The 19310-nt window shown below is 41.9% G+C and overlaps 1 protein-coding gene across 4 annotated transcripts in view; it reads left to right on the top strand.

The window, feature by feature from the left end:
- ARHGAP40 (Rho GTPase activating protein 40) overlaps window positions 1–19310 on the top strand; it is a 475540-nt gene that overhangs the window by 403375 nt on the left and 52855 nt on the right. For all 4 annotated transcript variants that reach the window (XM_086932262.1, XM_086932263.1, XM_086932260.1 and 1 more), the window contains 6 exons: window positions 7740–7894; window positions 8012–8177; window positions 9781–9872; window positions 11239–11316; window positions 14496–14667; window positions 16498–16580. In XM_086932262.1, coding sequence (XP_086788388.1) covers window positions 7740–7894; window positions 8012–8177; window positions 9781–9872; window positions 11239–11316; window positions 14496–14667; window positions 16498–16580 — 746 coding nt within the window. The remainder of the gene's footprint in view (window positions 1–7739; window positions 7895–8011; window positions 8178–9780; window positions 9873–11238; window positions 11317–14495; window positions 14668–16497; window positions 16581–19310) is intronic.

The following is a 19310-nucleotide window of genomic DNA, read 5'->3' as shown; positions in this document are numbered from 1 at the left end:
GTGTCCCCGAGGGTCTGGAGGGGTCCCAACCTTTGAGTTGGGTCAACAAATTCATCAAGCAGAAGGATATGCCTGATTTCCAAGGGGTCCTCACGATAACAAGAGCTCATCATGTTCCACCGCAACCTTTTCCCAAATCAACTCCTCCGCGTACAATCTTGATCAATTTTGCAGACTTTTGTATTAAGGAGGCATTTCTAACAAAAGCGTTTTAACAAAGACAATTCTCTGTCAATGAAACTATAAAATGTCGTATCTTTTCAGACATGTCTGCTTCTGCGGCTCGGCGTAGGAAAGAATTTGTCAAGATGCTGCGATTGTTTAAAGCAAAGGGCCCCCAGGCCTCTATAGCTCAGCAATCCAAACTGAGAGTCCTGGTGAAAGGGAAATTATTTGTTTACCAACGTCGAGGAAGCCCAGGGACTTCTAGATCAGATTTCCCAGAATGGTTGAGGTTTAAATAGTTAAGTGTCAGGATTGTAATGGAAATTGTCATTTGAATAACTCCCTCTTTTTTTTTTTCTTTCTCCTTTTTTGGTCCCTTTGCCATCACTTAGTGTTCTACAGCTACAGCTGGATCACTGGATAGCAGTTGTTGAGGCCAGGGGTTAAGGGGAATAGGTGGTACACTGTCCTGGTGGGAGGGGGTCAGAGATTACCAGGGTGTAAAAACATGACACCCGAATTGAGTAGGGGTAGGGGAGAGTGGTGGGTGTGGTGGAGGGGGGCTGTCCACTTTCCTGGGTGGGCTGGGGTTTGCAACGGGAAAAAAATGAAGCCGGTTGTTTTTTCGTATTTAATATACACTTCGTTTTTTTGTTCATTGTTTGTTCACTATAGTTCTGCATCATTAGAAACGCCACTACTGCTATTGATTTATGTATGGCTAATACGTCAATTTTAAAGGTTGTTTCCTTTAATGTCAATGGGATTAATAATAAAAGAAAGACGTGGGCTATTGAATTATGGTTAAAGACAGAAAACCCAAGGGTTATTCTTCTGCAGGAAACCCATATTGCGACCATTAAGGTTTCTGAGTTTTCTATGTTCAGATCATGGGCAGGATATAGAGGGCTCTGAACCTCTTCGGTATCCCATAGAGTGACTGCCATATTTGTTAATAAGAATCTACAAGCAGAACTTTTTAATTCTGGGAGCGATCCATCTGGGAGATGGTGCTGGGCATCCTTTTTGTTTAGATCCAAACCCCACCCTCTTACGTTCGTGAGTTTTTATGCACCTGTAGAGGATAATATGAAACCTTACGAAGATCTTTTTTTTAGCATTGATCAGGGTACCGGGGGATTTAATTTTGGGAGGGGATTTCAATATTTTGATGGATCCACGGTTAGATTCAACTGTACAGGGGAAGAGGCAGACACAGGCCAGATCCTTGAAAGTTTTGAAATACTATGAATGAGTACTGAATCTACATGATCCATGGCGTTTAGCGTTTCCTTCTCAAAAGAGATATACGTGTGGATCTGGTCGATTCTGCTCCTCCTCTCGCATTGACTTCTTTTTTATCTCCCAGGGACTAGAGTTTTTGCAGCAACAATATTTCTTTTATGCATTCTCGGACCATGCAATGTTGACCTTAGAAATGCAGTTGGGGGAGGGCTGAGAATCCCCAAACCATGGGCCTTTAATAAGCAATATTTTTAATAAGAAAGAGTGGGTAAAGTCCATGGATTTGGAGCTTAGGCAATTTTTAACTCTGAACATCACCTGTGCTGCTCCACATATAGTTTGGGACTCAATGAAAGCATTTGTATGGGGGTTATTGATAGGTAAAGACGCAGCTATTTCAAAGAAGTCCAGGTTGGAAAAGGTACAGCTCAAAGATAAGATCCACGCCCTTAATGAGATCTTCTTAGAGGCCCCCACTATTTCTAATAGAAAACTTCTTGATCAGGCCAAACGCGAGCTTAGGACTGTTTATACACCAAAAGTGAGATCTTCATTCAACACTTTCAGCAGAAGGTCTATGAAGAAAGCAATTTCACTGGCAGGCTCTTGGCGTGGCTGGCCAAAGAGCAGGCAGTAGCTAATCAAATTAAAGCATTAAAATGTCCCCTGACAGCTGTTCCTACACAAGATCCAGGGAAAATAGGGGATATTATGAAGACCCATTATGAAACTATCTATGGGAAATCACAAAGGGTCGATAACCAACGACTTGTCAAATTTCTTCATGAAAATCCATCTTTAACCCTCTCTGAAATAGATAATCAATCTATGGCGTGCACTTTCTTTTTGTCTGAACTTGAGGAGGTTGTAATTAGTTTGGCAAATGGCAAGGCCTGCGGACCGGATGGATTGCCGGCAGAATTCTTTAAGGTTTTTTTGGAGCACTTTCAGACTTTCTTTTGGTTGTGATTAATTCTTTATTGGAAGGGGGGGGGTCGGTTCCTGAATCTTTTAGACAGGGGAATATTGTAAGTTTTCCGAAGAAAGGCAAGGATACGATGGATCCTAGCTCTCATAGTCCAATTACGCTGCTGAACTCGGACTATAAAATCGTAACAAAACTGTTATCTTGTCGGTTCAATACATTTGCAGCACATTTAATTCACCCCGATCAGAATGGGTTTTTAGCTGTAAGGCAAATGGCCACTAATACCCACTTTCTTGCTGAAGCCCTGGACTTTTTTGAGGGTTGGAAAATTCTCATCTTGTTATTAGATGCCGAAAAGGCCTTTGACCTTGTGGTTTGGGAAACATTATTTTTAATTTTACACTCTTTTAATATCCCAAGGTCACAGATATTGTTAATTCAGAGCCTATATCAGAATGCGATAGCCAATATAATTATTAATTCGGAAGTTGCAGGGTCTATTAAAATTAAGCGAGGTACAAGGCAAGGTTGCCCTTTGTCTCCCGTGCTATTCACGTTTTTTATCGAACCCTTAGCAACAGCTATTCATAACTGTGCTGATATTTCCCCTCCAATTTCAGCAATGCCCAAAATAAAGCTGTATGCCCACGACATCATGCTCCTAATTAAGCCCACAGTCGAGGCGCAATCCAAGGTATTTGAATTGTTTGCAGACTTTGAAGCTTTAGGGGGTATCGTATTAATAAGGGTAAGATGGAAATTATTCAATCTGGGAGTGATGCCTTAAATTTACACCCTGATCTTCAAAGCTTCGTTAACTCTAATCCAAAAAGATATCTAGGAATATTTTTTCAAACCCTATTGATGATCTCTATAAATTAAACTTTATTCCCCTGATAAAAAAAGTTAAAGGGCTATTCTCCCGATGGTATTTACTTCCCTTATCTATTATGGGACGAGTGGCTCTGATAAAAATGTCTCTTTTACCATTATTTAATTTGTTGTTTGCCTTAATTCCGTGTATTTTATCAAATTCCTTTTTTTCTCGGGTAGTCAATGTTTACAACTTTAATATGGGCAAAGAAAGTTCCACGCCTTGCACTTAGCACTTTATATGAAGACCTTGATCAGGGCGGAGTAGCACTCCCCAATCTCAAAGCCTACTATGATGCATACTTTGCACAATATTTATCGAGGTTTAAGCCCGCACCACAAGTCCACTTCTTTATTAACTTTTTTTTCATTCTCATGTGTCAAGATAGCCAAATCCATTCTCCTTTATTGATGCATAGATTGCCAAAGTTGGTCCGCTATAAGAGCTTGCAATGGCTTTTTAAAAAAAGACAGACTTTTTAGGTCTCGCGACCTATCAATGCGCGCAAGCGCATTGAGCAGAGCGAGAATTCATGTCGGCAAAATCCTCTTCAAACCACGGGCTTTCAGCCGCGGTTTTCTTTAAGTTCACGTGAATCACGTGATTAAACATGCACGCGCATCGGCAGCATTTCTCCTGCACAAGGCTCGCAAAAGGCTCTCCTCCCTCCCCACATCAAAGGCATCAATCACCCTCCCACAGGCTTCCCCAGCGCTGCCCCGCCCCCTGCTTCACAGCCAGGCCATCTGTTCCCTGCCAGACCTCTCACACCTCCGTCACAGCATGCCTGTGTACTTCAAAGGCTTATCACTTCACAAGGCCGCAGGCCGTGCAACCAGAGCACTTCAGTTGGTGCGCAGCCCCCCTCCCAGCATTGCCTTGTTACTCTCGGCAGCCGTGAGTCCCTAAACACTTTTTATATTTAATTAGCAGCAGCAGCATTTCTCCTGCGCCAGGCCACATCAAAGGCTCTGTGCCACTTTCACCCACACAGCACCACTTACAGACACGCAACGCCACTCACACCCACGCAAGCCCACTCTCACCCACGCAACACCACACTCACCCACGCAACACCACACTCACCCACGCAACGCCACTCACCCACGCAACGCCACTCACCCACGCAACGCCACTCACACACGCAACCCCACTCACACACGCAACCCCACTCACACACGCAACCCCACTCACACACGCAACCCCACTCACACACGCAACCCCACTCACACACGCAACCCCACTCATCCACGCAACCCCACTCATCCACGCAACCCCACTCATCCACGCAACCCCACTCATCCACGCAACCCCACTCACCCACGCAACCCCACTCATCCACGCAACGCCACTCACCCACGCAACGCCACTCACCCACGCAACGCCACTCACCCACGCAACGCCACTCACCCACGCAACGCCACTCACCCACGCAACGCCACTCACCCACGCAACGCCACTCACCCCCACACTGTGGAGTGCACAATAGGTCTCGCAGTAGGAAAGTTGGAGCTATTGGTTTTGTAAATGACAAAGCCCTTTATGTTATTAAAATGAAAACAAAAATAAAAGGCATTGTTATTTGCAATTGTAATAGCTCCAACTTTCCTACTGCGAGACCTATTGGCAACGCCAGTGCTTGTTAAAAAAAATATTCAATACCTGCAATTAACTCTACTACCTTGTTAGAAGAGATTTTCCCCCTTATCGGTGTTAGACAACCCAGCTACCTGGCGGTAAAATGGGCGGAAGCAGGATTCGTTAAAATTTCAGATTTTATACGGGATGGTAACTGGGTGTCTATTACAGATATGCGTCAATTATTAACTAGTGATTTTATCTTAATGAATACTTTTAGTACTTTATTTAAATATCTAGCCGAAATCAGTACTATCTCTTTCTTGGCGCAGAATCAGCTGGTGGAGAATCTGTTAGTAAAGGCTTCAGACAGGAAACCTGGAGCATAGAAGAAATATTTGATTTCAGAAAGCGGGGTTGATGTTGCATATAAAGCTCTAAGGAAATGGGCAAAACAGGAACATTGTGAAATGTCCCCCTATATTTGGACCACTATTAACAGGTTGAATTTCAGTTACCTAAGAGGGGCAAACTGGCGTAGGATGCTATTTTTTAGTAAATGGCTTTTGTATCAAACCCCAGCTGCCCTGGCTAAAATGTACCATAATCAGTCTTCCCAATGTTTTAGATGTATGAATTGTCCTGCTGTGAATTGGACTCCTATTATGCTCCGTTGTCCAAAGATTAATGCATTCTGGGCAGAGGTTTTTATTTATCTAGAAAAATAATGCAATTTGCAGTTGGAAGTAAATGACCGGTTAATCCTATTTGGATTTGATCCGGACCTTCAGTTTGCTGATCCAGTAAATAGATTTACTTATATAGCTATGGCGATTGCGAGATCACTGATTCTCCAAAACTGGCATTCTGACTCAACCCCCTCAGTTCTGGAATGGGGGTGTAAGATGAGAAGGGTTTTAAGAAAAGTGATTTTACCTTTGCTGCAAGAAATGGGGGACTTACTAAATTCAATAAAATATGGGGCACGAGATTTGATTAAAAGGAAAGGATGTGCTGGTTAGCTTGTTTGGTGAAGGGCTTAAAATGTGAATTATGAATTCGTTAGATGATTACTTATTTATCTATTTATTTATTTATTGTGTAAATGTTTGCATGAGGCCTTCTCTATCGGAATATGATGCTTTTATACATCTGCTATTTTTATGAAGTGTATAAGAATGTAAACAGAGACTGACTTAACGTGATTTTTTTTGATGTTGTGTTATGTATATGTTTTGTCAGCAACCTTGGCTTCAATAAAAAAATTAAAAAAAATAAAGAGAATACGCTTCCTTCTGGAACAACTCTAAAACAAAAATCAATGGTAGTCCCTTTCATCGACATCCTGGGCATTAAATAACATCTTATACCTCAACGATCTAGGCTCAATTGCAAATCTCTAGACATTTGCAAAGTTACAGAACTACCACAATTTAAATATTATCGACTTCTACAATTTACCTAAATTGAAGGTCACAACTTAAGAGGTTTTCGCCACATAATTCGGAACATATCCCCATATGCTCAAAACGATTCCCCTTTCCCCCTTCAGTTGTCACTACATATAAGAGTTTAAAGTCCCCCAATATCAACAGCAAAATCGCTAATGAAATACAAAACAAATAGCTCAAAATATCCCCTAATCCCAGCCACCCACCGTTTAAATGAAGAAACCTGGAAAAAGATATGGATTTATGCCCCCAAAACCAAAACATTCCCCATACAGTCTAGCTCTTTAAAGTTACTGTAGGAGAATACATGACACTTTGTAAAAGCTATTATTAATATATAGGTAGTGTGATAGACAAGTATAGCTAGAGTACAGGCATCCTGAAAACGTAAGAGAACTCAGTGTGACTATTTATTCAGTTTTGGAGAGAAGCTGTCTCCAAACCTATAATAAGGTTGGTAGTCTCGTGCATTAAATTCTGTCATGAACATACTGATTGTCTTATTGACACAACACTTCAATTAATTCACAGAGAGCCACATTAAAATTTGCAATATAATTACTTCGAGGTCATTCCTTACTTTTTTAGCTTCAAAGTCCAGAGCAGTAAACATGTTTAGCAATTCTGACTTAAAAAATATATTAAATTAAATATGGATTATATAAGCATTGGTGACATCAGAGTTGGCTTCAGTAGTTAGAATCCTGTTGAACTGCATTGGAGTACTTGGAACATCGTTCTGAATAATATAAAGTTACTGTTCAGTAACTTTGTGTAGATATACTGAGAGAATAACTCCATCAAATGTGATATCTAGTCCACAGGAGTTATGTCATTCAACATGTGAGAGACTCTAAATGTTAACTTTCAATATCTTTCATTCTTAATTTTAACTTGAATACAAGTCTTGTGATTACCAAGTGCCAAATGGATGTCATATGTTTTGTAGTCTGTTGGTTTTTATAATTTACTTGTCTCAGAATATACCTCAAAATATGATCCCCAAGCAGTCATATTTTATTTTTCAAAACATTTGTTGAAGTTTGACGCTGACCTATTGCATTTCTACCATTGTAGGACACATTTGTTTCTGCTGGAGAATGTCAGCATAATATTAAAGGGGATATGGTAATGCTCATAGCCATTCCTTTTTCTAAATGATGGAGGTGATGTGAAGCCATCGCATTTATTGTTTTAGGGTGCTAGTTATTTTTTGTTGGACATAAATACTAGTGACGTGGATGTAATCAACTGAATAAGTACCTCAATGTCAAAGCGCTTAGTATGAAATAGTTCACCTTATTCCTTGTTCATAGAGGTGAAATATGTTAAATGGAAATCTCCGTGCACGACCATCACTGGTAATGTGTTAGTACACTTCTGTGCCGGGAAGAGTGGTTTCTCTATTTCATAGTTGTACTCAATTAAAATTATGTATGTTTCTCACCTGTATTATGTAAGAGCTGTTCAGTTTAATTGTTGTTCTCATGGGTAACAGATGCCATAGGATTCACAGTCTACCCTAGTGCACTAAAGGGATCCGGGACAGAGGAGGAATTTTGCATGGATGTGGCCTACTCCGAACAAGCAGCACTTTTGAAGGCCACAGGGCAGGCGAAGTCCAGGAAGATAGCACCTGAGGAATCCTTACCAGTGAGTGTTTTCTCCATACACTTCACTTAATATTTAGAATATCCAAAGCAATTACCATCTAACTGTGGTTCTCCATTCAGACATTTGTGTAACTCTCTTTCTCTGTTGTCTCTTCAGAAGTTCGAAATCCCCAAGGGGAGGCTTGGAGTAACCCGCATTGGTGACTTGTCTGCTCTGGATATGAAGAAGATCCCAACCCTAGCTTTGATTGAACTGACGGCCTTGTGTGACATCCTCGACTTGGACCTAAAACGCAACAAACCTGTGAAGCGGAAAACCTCTGGTACGGACATGCAACACTTTTAACTTCATGTGGTGAAAACCTGGCTCTGAATGTGTTTCTGCATGTGTCTGTGCGTGTAATCCATATATAAACAACTACAATCAAGGGTGTAAGCAGGTATGCTGTCACGGCTTGATATAAGGTTTTTGAGAGATGGTGATCCCTGTTAGAGCCTCTGATTCCCAGCAACTTTCTTTAGCTCAGATTGGTTTTACCAAACATTGGGAGCCATAGAAGTGCTAAAATGACTTTTTTTGATGAAGTTTATTAAGTGCATTGAACTTTGAGTCTAATGGCGAAGCAACTTCTTGACGATTTAACAGATTTCTAAAACATATGTTTCTGAGCTATATGATTTCATAAGAAATCTCCATGTTAATACCAGAGAGAATCTCAGGGCAATACATTTGTGACTCATTCACTGTCTTGTTCAGCTGCTTTATCTTTGTGATGTGTTATGCTCGACTACATATAGATTTAAGGTTCAAATTCTCTATAATGGATACAAGACTGCGCAACTGAGCATGATGCATGCAGAAAGTACTCATTCCCTGAATGGATGATTGGACATGACCTGATGCAGCAACATTTAGGGCCTGATTTCGAGTTTGGTGATGCTGCGACGGATCCGCACCAATGCCACACTGCCAAACACACGGCGAGGCCGCCCGCCAGAATTGCGAGTTTTCTCATGTCTAGCGGGCTTTTTTGGCGTTCCCACGCCGGTGCTTTTAAAAACAGGCACCTCAATGGGAATGTCAAAAACAGTTCATGCAAGAGAGGAACTGAAGTGCATGCACAAGGGGGGCACGTGATGTGCCCCCTGTGTGCATTCACATGGCGTGAGGCACAAGGTTGCCCTGTAGTGCCCCCCTTAGTTTCCTCTCCTAGAGGGTTTACATGAAGGTGGAACTGCTGTGTGAACCCTGGTGGAGTGGAAACTTGTAATATGCTTGGCAGGACTGCGGCGATCCCAACAGCATATTGCGGCCTCAGGAACGCAACACCACCTCAAGGGAATGGCGGTTCCCTAGCGGAGTCAGCTGTCCCATCACCCGAGTCGTAATCGGGTGGTCTGGAGACTGCCGCTGCTGCCTTCACACGAGTATGGCGGTCCTTGGACCGCCAGACTCTTATTCGGGCCCTTAGTGGTCAGTCCTTGTTGAAAATAATCAGCGATCATAGATTGGTGAAAGATTCTATGTGATGACTAAATGGTTCAGTATATCGTATGCATATGACATTTGAAGCAGTGAGAGGAGTAAATTGCGTGATCAGAGGAAAATAATTGCTGGAAAGAATCTGATTTTATTTCATGAATTCATGAAACACATGGGATGGTGGGTTGCAGAGCAGACTGAAGAATTTGGACTATGAGTGAAGCCCAAGAACAGTGCTCCAGTGAACATAAAGGGGAGGTCAGCTTCTGCATGCCTACTATTATTGGATAAAGAGAGGGGCTGTGGGATACATTTGGTGGCGGTGGAAGTGGGTGGCGGTCTGAGGTCTTACGACCCCTTTGTTTCAAGGACTAGATTTCTGAAATGATGTGAACAAAACTTTCTACGGGTAGAATAAAATAATATTTTCCTTCTGTATACAGAGAATCATCTTTTCGGTTTTCCTCTATGCAACTTACTGGAAAATGATCAAAAACTCATTCCCAACACCCAAGTGCCGCTGATTCTTCAAGCGGTAAGTCTTGTTCAAGGTATCTTCAATAGATGCCTAAAGGTAACCAATTGAATAGCTTTTCAGGATTAGTGCCCTTCGAGTGATCATCCAGTAAGGAGCTGATGGCATCTTTGAAACTACATCTTCCCAATTTGGACTCACCAGCCTCACTTCTGGGAGAAGCGATCAGCAAGTGTTGATCACTGGATGAAGAATGGGTTTGTGCTCAGAATGGGCCCTGTTGAGTACATGCCTATTTGTACTGTATAGAGATGTATGCACTATAAATATGGCAGGCGAGGTTACCACTGCATGCTCCACTTGATTTGTTCCCAAACATATATTAAAGCAGCACCCTGTCCCTTTAAATGATATGGATTGCTTTAAGTAATATTTCCTATTTGGTCAAGCTGATGCAAGGATAATGATCTGCTGTCCCTTGCAGGCCACCATCCCCGCATTTGCAGCCATTCTTAGGGAGTCACATATTGAAACCTCCCTGGTTGTTATTCATTAGGCAGCCCTTTTTTTGCCCCCGCCCCCCACCCTGTGAATATGCAATTTGCGGTAAAACCTATTCGTACATTGGTTGCATTTATTAAACATTTGATGTGCAGATTGCAAATCCTAGTCTGTGAATGGTTCCTGATACATCAGCCTATAATTCAGTACCTTTCAATTTTGAAAAGATAACATTTCTAGAGCTTTCTCAAATTATCAAGCCATGGTACATTCCTGATCTCTATGGGCGGATGGCCAAACCTGTCCCAGTAACTTGAAACATTTCACTGCCTAGTTGTTTATTTATAAACGTAATAGTCTTATGTATTGTTAAATTGTTGGTTCTTTTTTGCTGCTATGTTGTGTTAACATTCTAAATTTTATACAGATCTACAGCACACAGGTGTATGTCGATACCCTTTTCATGAGATAAAGTGATAAAATAAACAGACGAAGAGAAATTCAAACACTGCAATCTCTATTGCTTTTGCCATTTGCCTGATAGTTGGGTGGCTTTATTGTTGAAACTTTGTAAGCTCTATGTCCTGTATGGATCCTTAGCATTCTTGAATGGAATGGTGTTTCAGTCTGCATAGTTCCACTGAGCAATGTAGAACTGGGTGGGGAGCAGAATAAGATCTGCAGCTCTGTCTTTTGTCACAGGATGTCCCTCTACTTCTAGTGTCCTTAGAAAGTGGGAGATACGTTTTGACCAGTGATTAGCATCAAGTTGAGATGCCTTGAATTGAATCTGGCATATAGTGAATTTGACTCATGTTACTGGATCTTAGCAAACAGGACTTTCAAATACGGTATTAATGCTTTACACTTTTGCTGACCATGTTCATGAAGCTAAGATGTTTGTTCTCTCTTTCTTCCCATCTAGCTGCTGTCTTGTTTGGAAAAGAAAGGGCTTGAGACCGAAGGTATTCTAAGAATTTCAGGTTCCCAGACTAGGATAAAGGTACACCTATTTAATTTCTAGTGGATCTACGCTTAATACTGAACTACATTTTTCTTCACAGAATGGGATTTTGAAATTAGAGGCCTCTAGAAACTGAATATTCCATGAGAAAAGTTGGACTTTACTAACTGCAGACAGGAGAAGAACATATTTTTGACTGAGGAGAACTGGACTGTTTGGAATTTGACTTTCCAGTGGTGACATTGGGAAAAGGCAACACTGAGTAGAAAATGCTGTGTTGAGTACTGCAAAAGGCAATCGTCTGAAGAGAAAGAGTAGCCATATGTGCATATGTTACAGTGAGGCGAAGGAAAGCTGCTAAGAGTGATAGGAGGAAAATTGAGGAGTGTTGGAGCCACACAAAGGGGAAAGAGATCTACTCAAAGGGATGGTTAGCAGACGACTGGGAAGAGTTTGTGATAGTGAGGTCAGAGGGAGCAGCCAGGAATGTGAGAGACCACACTTATGTGAGAGCGAATGGCTTGGAGTGGGAAGAGGCAACTCTAAGGAAAGGTGGAGCTGTGAAATGTAAGCAGAGCCCGCACTCAAGAGCGAGGGTCTCACAAATGAGGAGGTAATAGTGCACACAATCTATAGACAGTGGGATGAGAGTTGGAGCATTACTGTTTATTAGGAGCCCATGCTCGGGAAGGGACACCACGAGAGTGGTAGAAGGTGGCACTGAGTGAAGAGGGGATTGACCATAAGTGGGAGCTAGGCGATACTACTTACAAACGAGGGAGTGTGGGAGTAGGAAGCTGGTAGCATTATTCAAATTGTATTTTCACCACATATGCCTGCATAATACTGTTAGACTCCGGATGCAGATATTAGATAATATTCTTCAGTGTCATTATCTTAGTGTCGGAACATGTTCATAGGGTCTCCGGGCGAACAGAGGGCACTGAGCCACAACAGTGGTGGTTGAGGTCATATGCCACTTGTGTCCTTGGGTCCATCCTGCTACGGGTCTGCAAACTGTACCACCTATAATCCTTTCTGCACTTCACTCTCAGGGTAGTGATGGTGAGCACTCACTGGCTTGTCCAGGAGGCAGCCTGAGGCAAAGAGCTCTGTGCTCAATCAGTCAACCAACAGACACTGTACGTTACGGCCTTATTTAAGGTTTGGCAGGCAAGGTGCTTCGTCCCAGAAGTGGTGGATATTCCCCTCACCGTAATACAAGTGCTGTAGGATATAATGTATCTGTAACATGACAGATGGGATATCTGTCACATTTGGGCCCACCCTCCAAACTCTGAATCAGGTCCTTAATATATGGACCTCTACATACTTTTTAGTAAAAACAAGTACATTAATCATAGTAAAGCTAATTACTACACGCTTCAATTTGATTAGTGTAAAAAGGTATTGTCTCCCTGGTTCAATCACAGTAAGGATTGTCTCTTCATTGGTTACAGTATTCTCTCTCCATCCAAGTGACCCTATTATTTATAGTATTCTTTGGCAGAGGCATGAATTAGCCATAGGTGCAGCTTATGGCACTCGTGCCCCTATATATTTAGTAGTGCATCTCAGTTCAGTATTTCTTACCCAAGGTTTCGTTTTGGTCAAAAGTCGCAAGTCTATGCGCTCAGTTTTGTTTGAGCATGTCTCAGTCCTTTGCTCATCTCACTGGTGATGTCTCGCTGTACCCCTACAAGCATGGATCTGGTGATGTAACGGGCATAGCCCAACACTTCATGTTTGCAGCATGCTCTCCTTGGCATCAGCATTGATGGACAAATATAGCACTGGGAGTCTGGATGTGGTTTTTTTTAGCAGCTGTGGCCTCCATGTATTATGTAATCCACTCAGTAGTAATGTGTAGCTGTAGCCTCCCAGACAAACAGAATGCTACTTAGCTGCGATGTATAGTCTTTCAATTGGGTGTCAACAGCAATAGCTCACAGCATGCAGCAGCTGTAGGGGACACAACCACACTTGATTTGGTGAAGTCTTTGGGCAGCCCTCAAGCTAATTTATGCAGACTGACTGTGAGACCCACTCATCACTAGTCGCTCCTGGCTTTACTCACTCTCCCTGTTTGTCTCTCTTTCTCGAACTCTTTTCTGCTACCATACAGGTAACACAATCATGGTACACACAAATGTACAAGGGATGTTAGTGCAAGGTTATGGGACTTCACATAACAGCAGACCTTTACATAAAAGGGGTTAGTAGACCACTCTCTCTCTGATACCGAAAAATATAAGTGCTAATCACATTATAATCATGAAACACACTACGCTACCACTTACCCTTCCACCACCACTTTCCTCAATGCAGGCATGATCTAGACCGTAGTCTGCTACCTTAAGTGAGAGTACACTAGGTTTCCCTCGCCAGTTCACAAGACAGGTTCTGGACTTCACATTGTTAGAGACAGTCTTATATCTCTGCTTTCTAGATAGCAGGATGGTAGGATTAAAAGAAAATCTGGATACTAGATTCACATGTAGTGGGGCACTCAGGGCAGGGTTATACATACACCCATTCACAATCCTGCCTCAACACCTACCCACATCAAGAAAACACATGAATCCTTGTAGGAAATTGGCAATTTGCTGCTAGATAAGCACAAACAATAGTTCCTGCGAGGTAACTGCGTGTAGGAAGGGGTTTTCCTGCATAGTAAAAACAATTTTCAGAAGATGCTAGACCATAAAATACTGGGGGCCCGATTGGTAACAGTAAACTTAGACATGAAGTGCAAGTTTACCTTTATGAATGGGGTCATTGAACTTAAGGTCTAAATTTAGACTTCAGGTCTAAGTTTGTTTGTGGATTGGGCCATTAGTAAACAAGTAATTTGTACTCCAAAGATATTGTATTTCGGTTACAAATGGCCCTGCTGCTATGCAACTCTGTGCAGGCAATATGATGGGTTTAACGCCGTAACCACAGTGGTTTTTCCGCCGCGGTGCGGGTGTTCTAAAGGGTGGGCGGGGCTGCGTCGGCCATTGGCTGTTGGCCATCGGCAGCACTGGGGAGGGAGTGCTCCTGTCAGCCAATGGCCGGCGGGAGCACGGAAGGTGTTAATATATGTACTTATTCTGGTTAAATCATAAATATTGATCATTATGATTCTCTTTTTGCTCATTGCCGTGGCTGCCTCTTCTTCAGTGGAGCTGTATGCTAAATTCATATGATCATTATTTCTCCTTTTCCCCCTCCAGTGCCTGCAACAGAAGCTCGAAAGTGACTTTTATATCGACCTTTATGGCAGCCACTTCAGCTGGGATGATGTCCATCAGAATGACGCATCTGGGCTGTTGAAGAAATTCATCCGAGAGCTCCCAACTCCATTGCTGACTGCTGAATATATTTCTGCTTTTGCAGCAGTACAAAGTATGCCCTCTTTAGAAATATTGTAGCATGCTTGATTGTGATATATAATTTTTGCTGCCATAATGAGCACAAACTAGTAGATAATAACCACTTGGACCAGATGTCCTCCAATGTGTTTGTTAGAGGAAATGCTAGAAATTCATGTGAGAGCACCTCATTCACTTTCTTATCTATTTGTTCCTGACAGCTAGTTCTCAGAATAGGTCCAGCAGCTTTCAGGGAACCTTATAAAAATAGCTTGGAGTACATGTAGACAAGGTGACAGGTTAAGAAAACGTTATTTCAATAAGACAGGTTTTTTGTAAATTCAAACTTCCAGAGGGGGGAAGTATGTGTGAGTCAAGTAATCTGACTCTAGGTGTGAGTTAGGTTCTTCAGGTCATCCATAGGTACATAGAGGAAATTGTCAATATTGTAATTGTATTTATATGTCGCTTACTACCCCTGACGAGGCATCAACACGCTTTTTGGCGAGTAGCACAGAACTCCAAACCGAAAAAAGGATTAGTGGTGAATTAATAGAAGGAAATAGGAAACTAATTTGAGAGGTGGACATGTGAGTCTGTTATTTGGGTTAGAAAGGCTAGAGGAGAGAGAGAGAAGAGGAAGGGGTTTGCATTAAAATAGCCCTTGGTACTCCTGATGAAGCCACAAAAGCGCTTTTTGAGGAGTAGCATGCTACTCAAGACCCAAACAGGATTAATGATCAATTAGTATAGGGGAATATGAAATTAATTTGAGCGGTGTACATGTGAGTCTGTTAGTTTGATTGAAAAGGATAGTGGAGGAATATAAAAGGGAAGGGTCTGGACAGAGTTTATTTGGAGATTCTAGCAGCAGGCGGAGGTTTGGGATGAGTAGGGGGAGGGGGGGTAGAGTCAGAGGGAAATGTTTAGAAAGGCTTGTTTGGGAGATCTGAATAGTATAGACATAATTTCTGCATTTCAAGAGTTAAACAGCTGTAAAATGAAGCAATAAATAGTGTGGGCTGTGCTATGTTTGAGACAGCACATTACCTATACACATCAACTTCATTCTAGAGCCCAATAGAATATTTGCCTATAACCAGAAGGATTATATCTATCCCATTTTTAACAATTAGGTTGTTTTACACTAGTTTAAATGTTCTATAAATATCACTATTGTTGTATATGCACTGTGTTGTTGTTTTGTTCCTTATCCTTTCAGTACATCAACAACGTTTTTAGATTACCACATACTGGCCTGTGCCTTTATGTACCTTCTGTAATCCAAAACCCTCATTAGACATAGTGACGTGTAACTCTCACATGTATCTCCACGATCCTAGATCCTCACCAAAAGTAGAGTGTGATATCTTATGTGCCTCCCAGATATAAGGGCTTCACTAAAGGTAGTGTGCTTTTCCTCCATGATCCTAGATCCTCATAAGAAGCCGTGTTCTGTGCCTCGTGTACAGCAATGTTCCTAGATCCTCACTAGAAATGTTGTGTGCTGCACCTCAACAACTTCCATAATCCTAGCTTCTGTTGAGAGGATGTGTCCATATGGACATGCGTTTATATTTTCTCATCAGAGTTTTTGGGATGAGTGCTGTCATTGGCCAAGATCTGCGGAAGTCCACCTAATCCTCAGGTTTTTTAAAGATTAAGATAGCTTTGTGAATATATTTTACCTTCCACAAAGCTTTTTGTGTCTGGTAGATATTTCATTCTCCTGGATACCATGGATTCCAACCTGTGTATATTCCGTGCCATCGTCGGGTTTCCTGTGGTGCTGAGTTGAGGATTCCTGGTTCAGTGGCGAATGTTTATTTTCTTTATTGAATTCTCATTTTTCTTCACAAAACAGATATTCCAGATCTGAAGCAAAGATTACAAGCACTCAACTTGCTCATACTGCTTCTTCCAGAGTCTAATAGAAACACTCTGAAGGTAAGGACTTTGTCTTTCTCCAATTCAGTTATATAAAAAGGTTATAAGTAAATCTGAACTGTCCGCTACAGTGGTTCTCCAGCAGTGAGCTAGACAGTACTCTCAATGTTAGTTGGTGGAGGTGAAAGACTATAAACATGCGGCAAAACAATGGACCGATAACTTATCTTGTTCATCATATTTGTGTTATTCTTCACTAATTTAGGTTAGGTACATGATATCACCTTTGTTTTGTTGTTTCTTAAGTAGAATCTGAGTAATCTGCAGCACAGGCATTATGTAATTCATTTCATTCAAACAAACACAAACAGTGCAATAGAATTGTTCTGAGTTAATCCAAGTAATTTTTATTTTTCGAGTTTTGTTTTATCAACTTTACATTTATTCTTTCTTTTCAAATCAATGACTTTCCCATTTGGCTTATCACTCTGGTTGATAGAGTAGCTATATGGATGTTATCTTCTGGGATCATTAAGACCCACACATTGAGTATTGTGTGTGGTGTTTTAGGTTGAGCCGGAGTCAGCGTGCATGCACTGATCTGCAAGACTTGTAGTGGAGTATGGAATTGAAGCGCCGCCCACTCTCTGCCCATATTTGTCATTGGCTTGTGTCAATGTGCTTCGCAAATGCTGGCTTCTGATTTCTAAATAGGCTTGTTAGACCCTCCTTAGTACCGCCTTGTTTTCATTTGTAACCACCCTTAGCGACTGGCCATTTTACTTCGCTTGTTACAAGGTACGTATTTTTAAGTCTGTAAGCACCATTTTATTTATTGAGGTTCTCTTATAGCAGGCACGACGTGCTTTGCTTAAATTCAGCACGCCATACGCGCTTTCTTTTTTGCCTTACAAATATTTTTGACACTAGAAGAAGCAGTGCAGACTGAACTGCTGGGATCACACGGTGCTTGTTCTGGAGACACCTCAAACTGGGATTTTCACTGATGTGCAGGTCGCAAATGCCTGGCGATCTCCCATGCCCAGGCTTGGTAGCGTTCAGTGCATGTACTGCACTTAACCCATGCCATAGCTGCCAGAGCCTGCCAGAGGCGACTCTCTCCCTAAACATTGCCTCAGATATGCAGACGACCCTGCAGTTCCGTTCCAAGTGCGCAGCAGCTCTGCAGTAATAATGACCACTAGCATAACCTCTACTGAAGGGAAGGAGAGACCATGATTATCTTGACTATATTGAATAGTTAACGGTGTCGAAATTAATATCACATAAACACGTATATCTGAGTGTGTTGAGCATTTGCTGCAAACATCTGTGCTTAACTTGCATTTTACAGTTTAGAATTCAGTCATGCGGCCATTCCGGCGAGCTTGTTAAACAGATCGCCCTTGGTTCAGTGATAGTTATATATATTAAAAAAAACATTGTGGGCAATCTTGGTAGCGTGTTTGCGTCGGTTGAGCACTCAGCACTCCAGTGGTTAATTTGTAAAGTACAATATGCTGGGGCTCTCCTCAGGAGGCAGCGCTAACAGGAGAAATGTGTTGGTGCAAACTGCCTCCTGACTAGAGTCCAGGCACCTATTATTCTGTAGAAGACTTCGCCTAATGGATAGAGCTGCTGATTTCGGAGCTGGGGAACAGGGTTCCAGTCTTGGTGTAGCTCAACATCTTGTGATTCTGGGGGAAATCATGTGCCTTCCAAAGGAGTGTGTCCTTAACTGGTGCTAAAAGTGCTGCTGCTGAAGATTAGGTGCCGGTGCTAAGCACAGGAAAGCACTGGCTTAAATTAAGCACTGCAGCACTCTTTGAGCAGCGATGTATTTGAAGAACATCGTAGCTTTAGAAATATCACAGATGCCTTATTTTCAGAGTCGTTTGCATGCAGTACACTTCAAATGCATCTTCTTAAGACTGTTAAAGGAGGACGTGATCTCTATTTGAAGCTCATTTATAATGGGTATATCTATAAACCTCGGATGGATGGACAACAGAGGCCACGAAGGTGGGCTGCAGAACTCTCGCAGTGTTCAGAATAACTGCATGCCATAATAACAAGCATTGGCCATGCCAATTGGTTTCGCCACATTAGTGTATTATGAAAATATGTCCTCGTGCAGTGCAGATTTGGAAAAGCCCGACCCTGCTGCAGCCATGGTTGGAGGCGCTGAGGAACAGACAGCAATGCAAAGGCAGCGTTAGAGTCCAGGGATGCCTGCGATGACATCCGTGCGCATTAAATACTGTTTGTGATGTTGTATAGATAGACATATGTCGTGCAAAATACAAACGATACGATTACACACTGAAAAACTGTTTTTTCTTCAAAGATAGTTATTAGAGAAGTATCATTGATCTCGTTTGATGGCAATGCAAACTGTGCTTACAATAACCACAAAACAGTATGTCTGCACTATACATATATGATGAGTATCGCACACTGTTTAGACATATGTGCTGATATAGAAATCTCTGCTCAGGCCAACCTGTCTCAAGATGCAGTACTGATTTAGCCAAAGACGGGCAAATTAACTACACATACAAATTTGCATAAATGAGCTACACGACTATATTTCAACTAAGTATTGATGGTTGTCCATTCTTAAAATAACTATATCTATATTTGCTTGAATACATTTCCCTCTCTGCCTTCCTCTCTCTTGCTCTGGGCCAAAGTCTGATAATAAGTGCTGTTCTCGGAAGGTGAGTGTCTGCGTACAGCAGCTGTACCCACACCCACCAAGCACTGGATAGGTGCCATCTGGGTATGTGG

The sequence above is a fragment of the Lissotriton vulgaris genome, chromosome 7 (genome assembly GCF_964263255.1).
Source record: "Lissotriton vulgaris chromosome 7, aLisVul1.2, whole genome shotgun sequence".
In the NCBI taxonomy this organism is placed as follows: Eukaryota; Metazoa; Chordata; class Amphibia; order Caudata; family Salamandridae; genus Lissotriton; species Lissotriton vulgaris.
The sequence above is the reverse complement of the archived record's forward strand: the minus strand, read 5'-3'. Positions and strand labels throughout refer to the sequence as shown.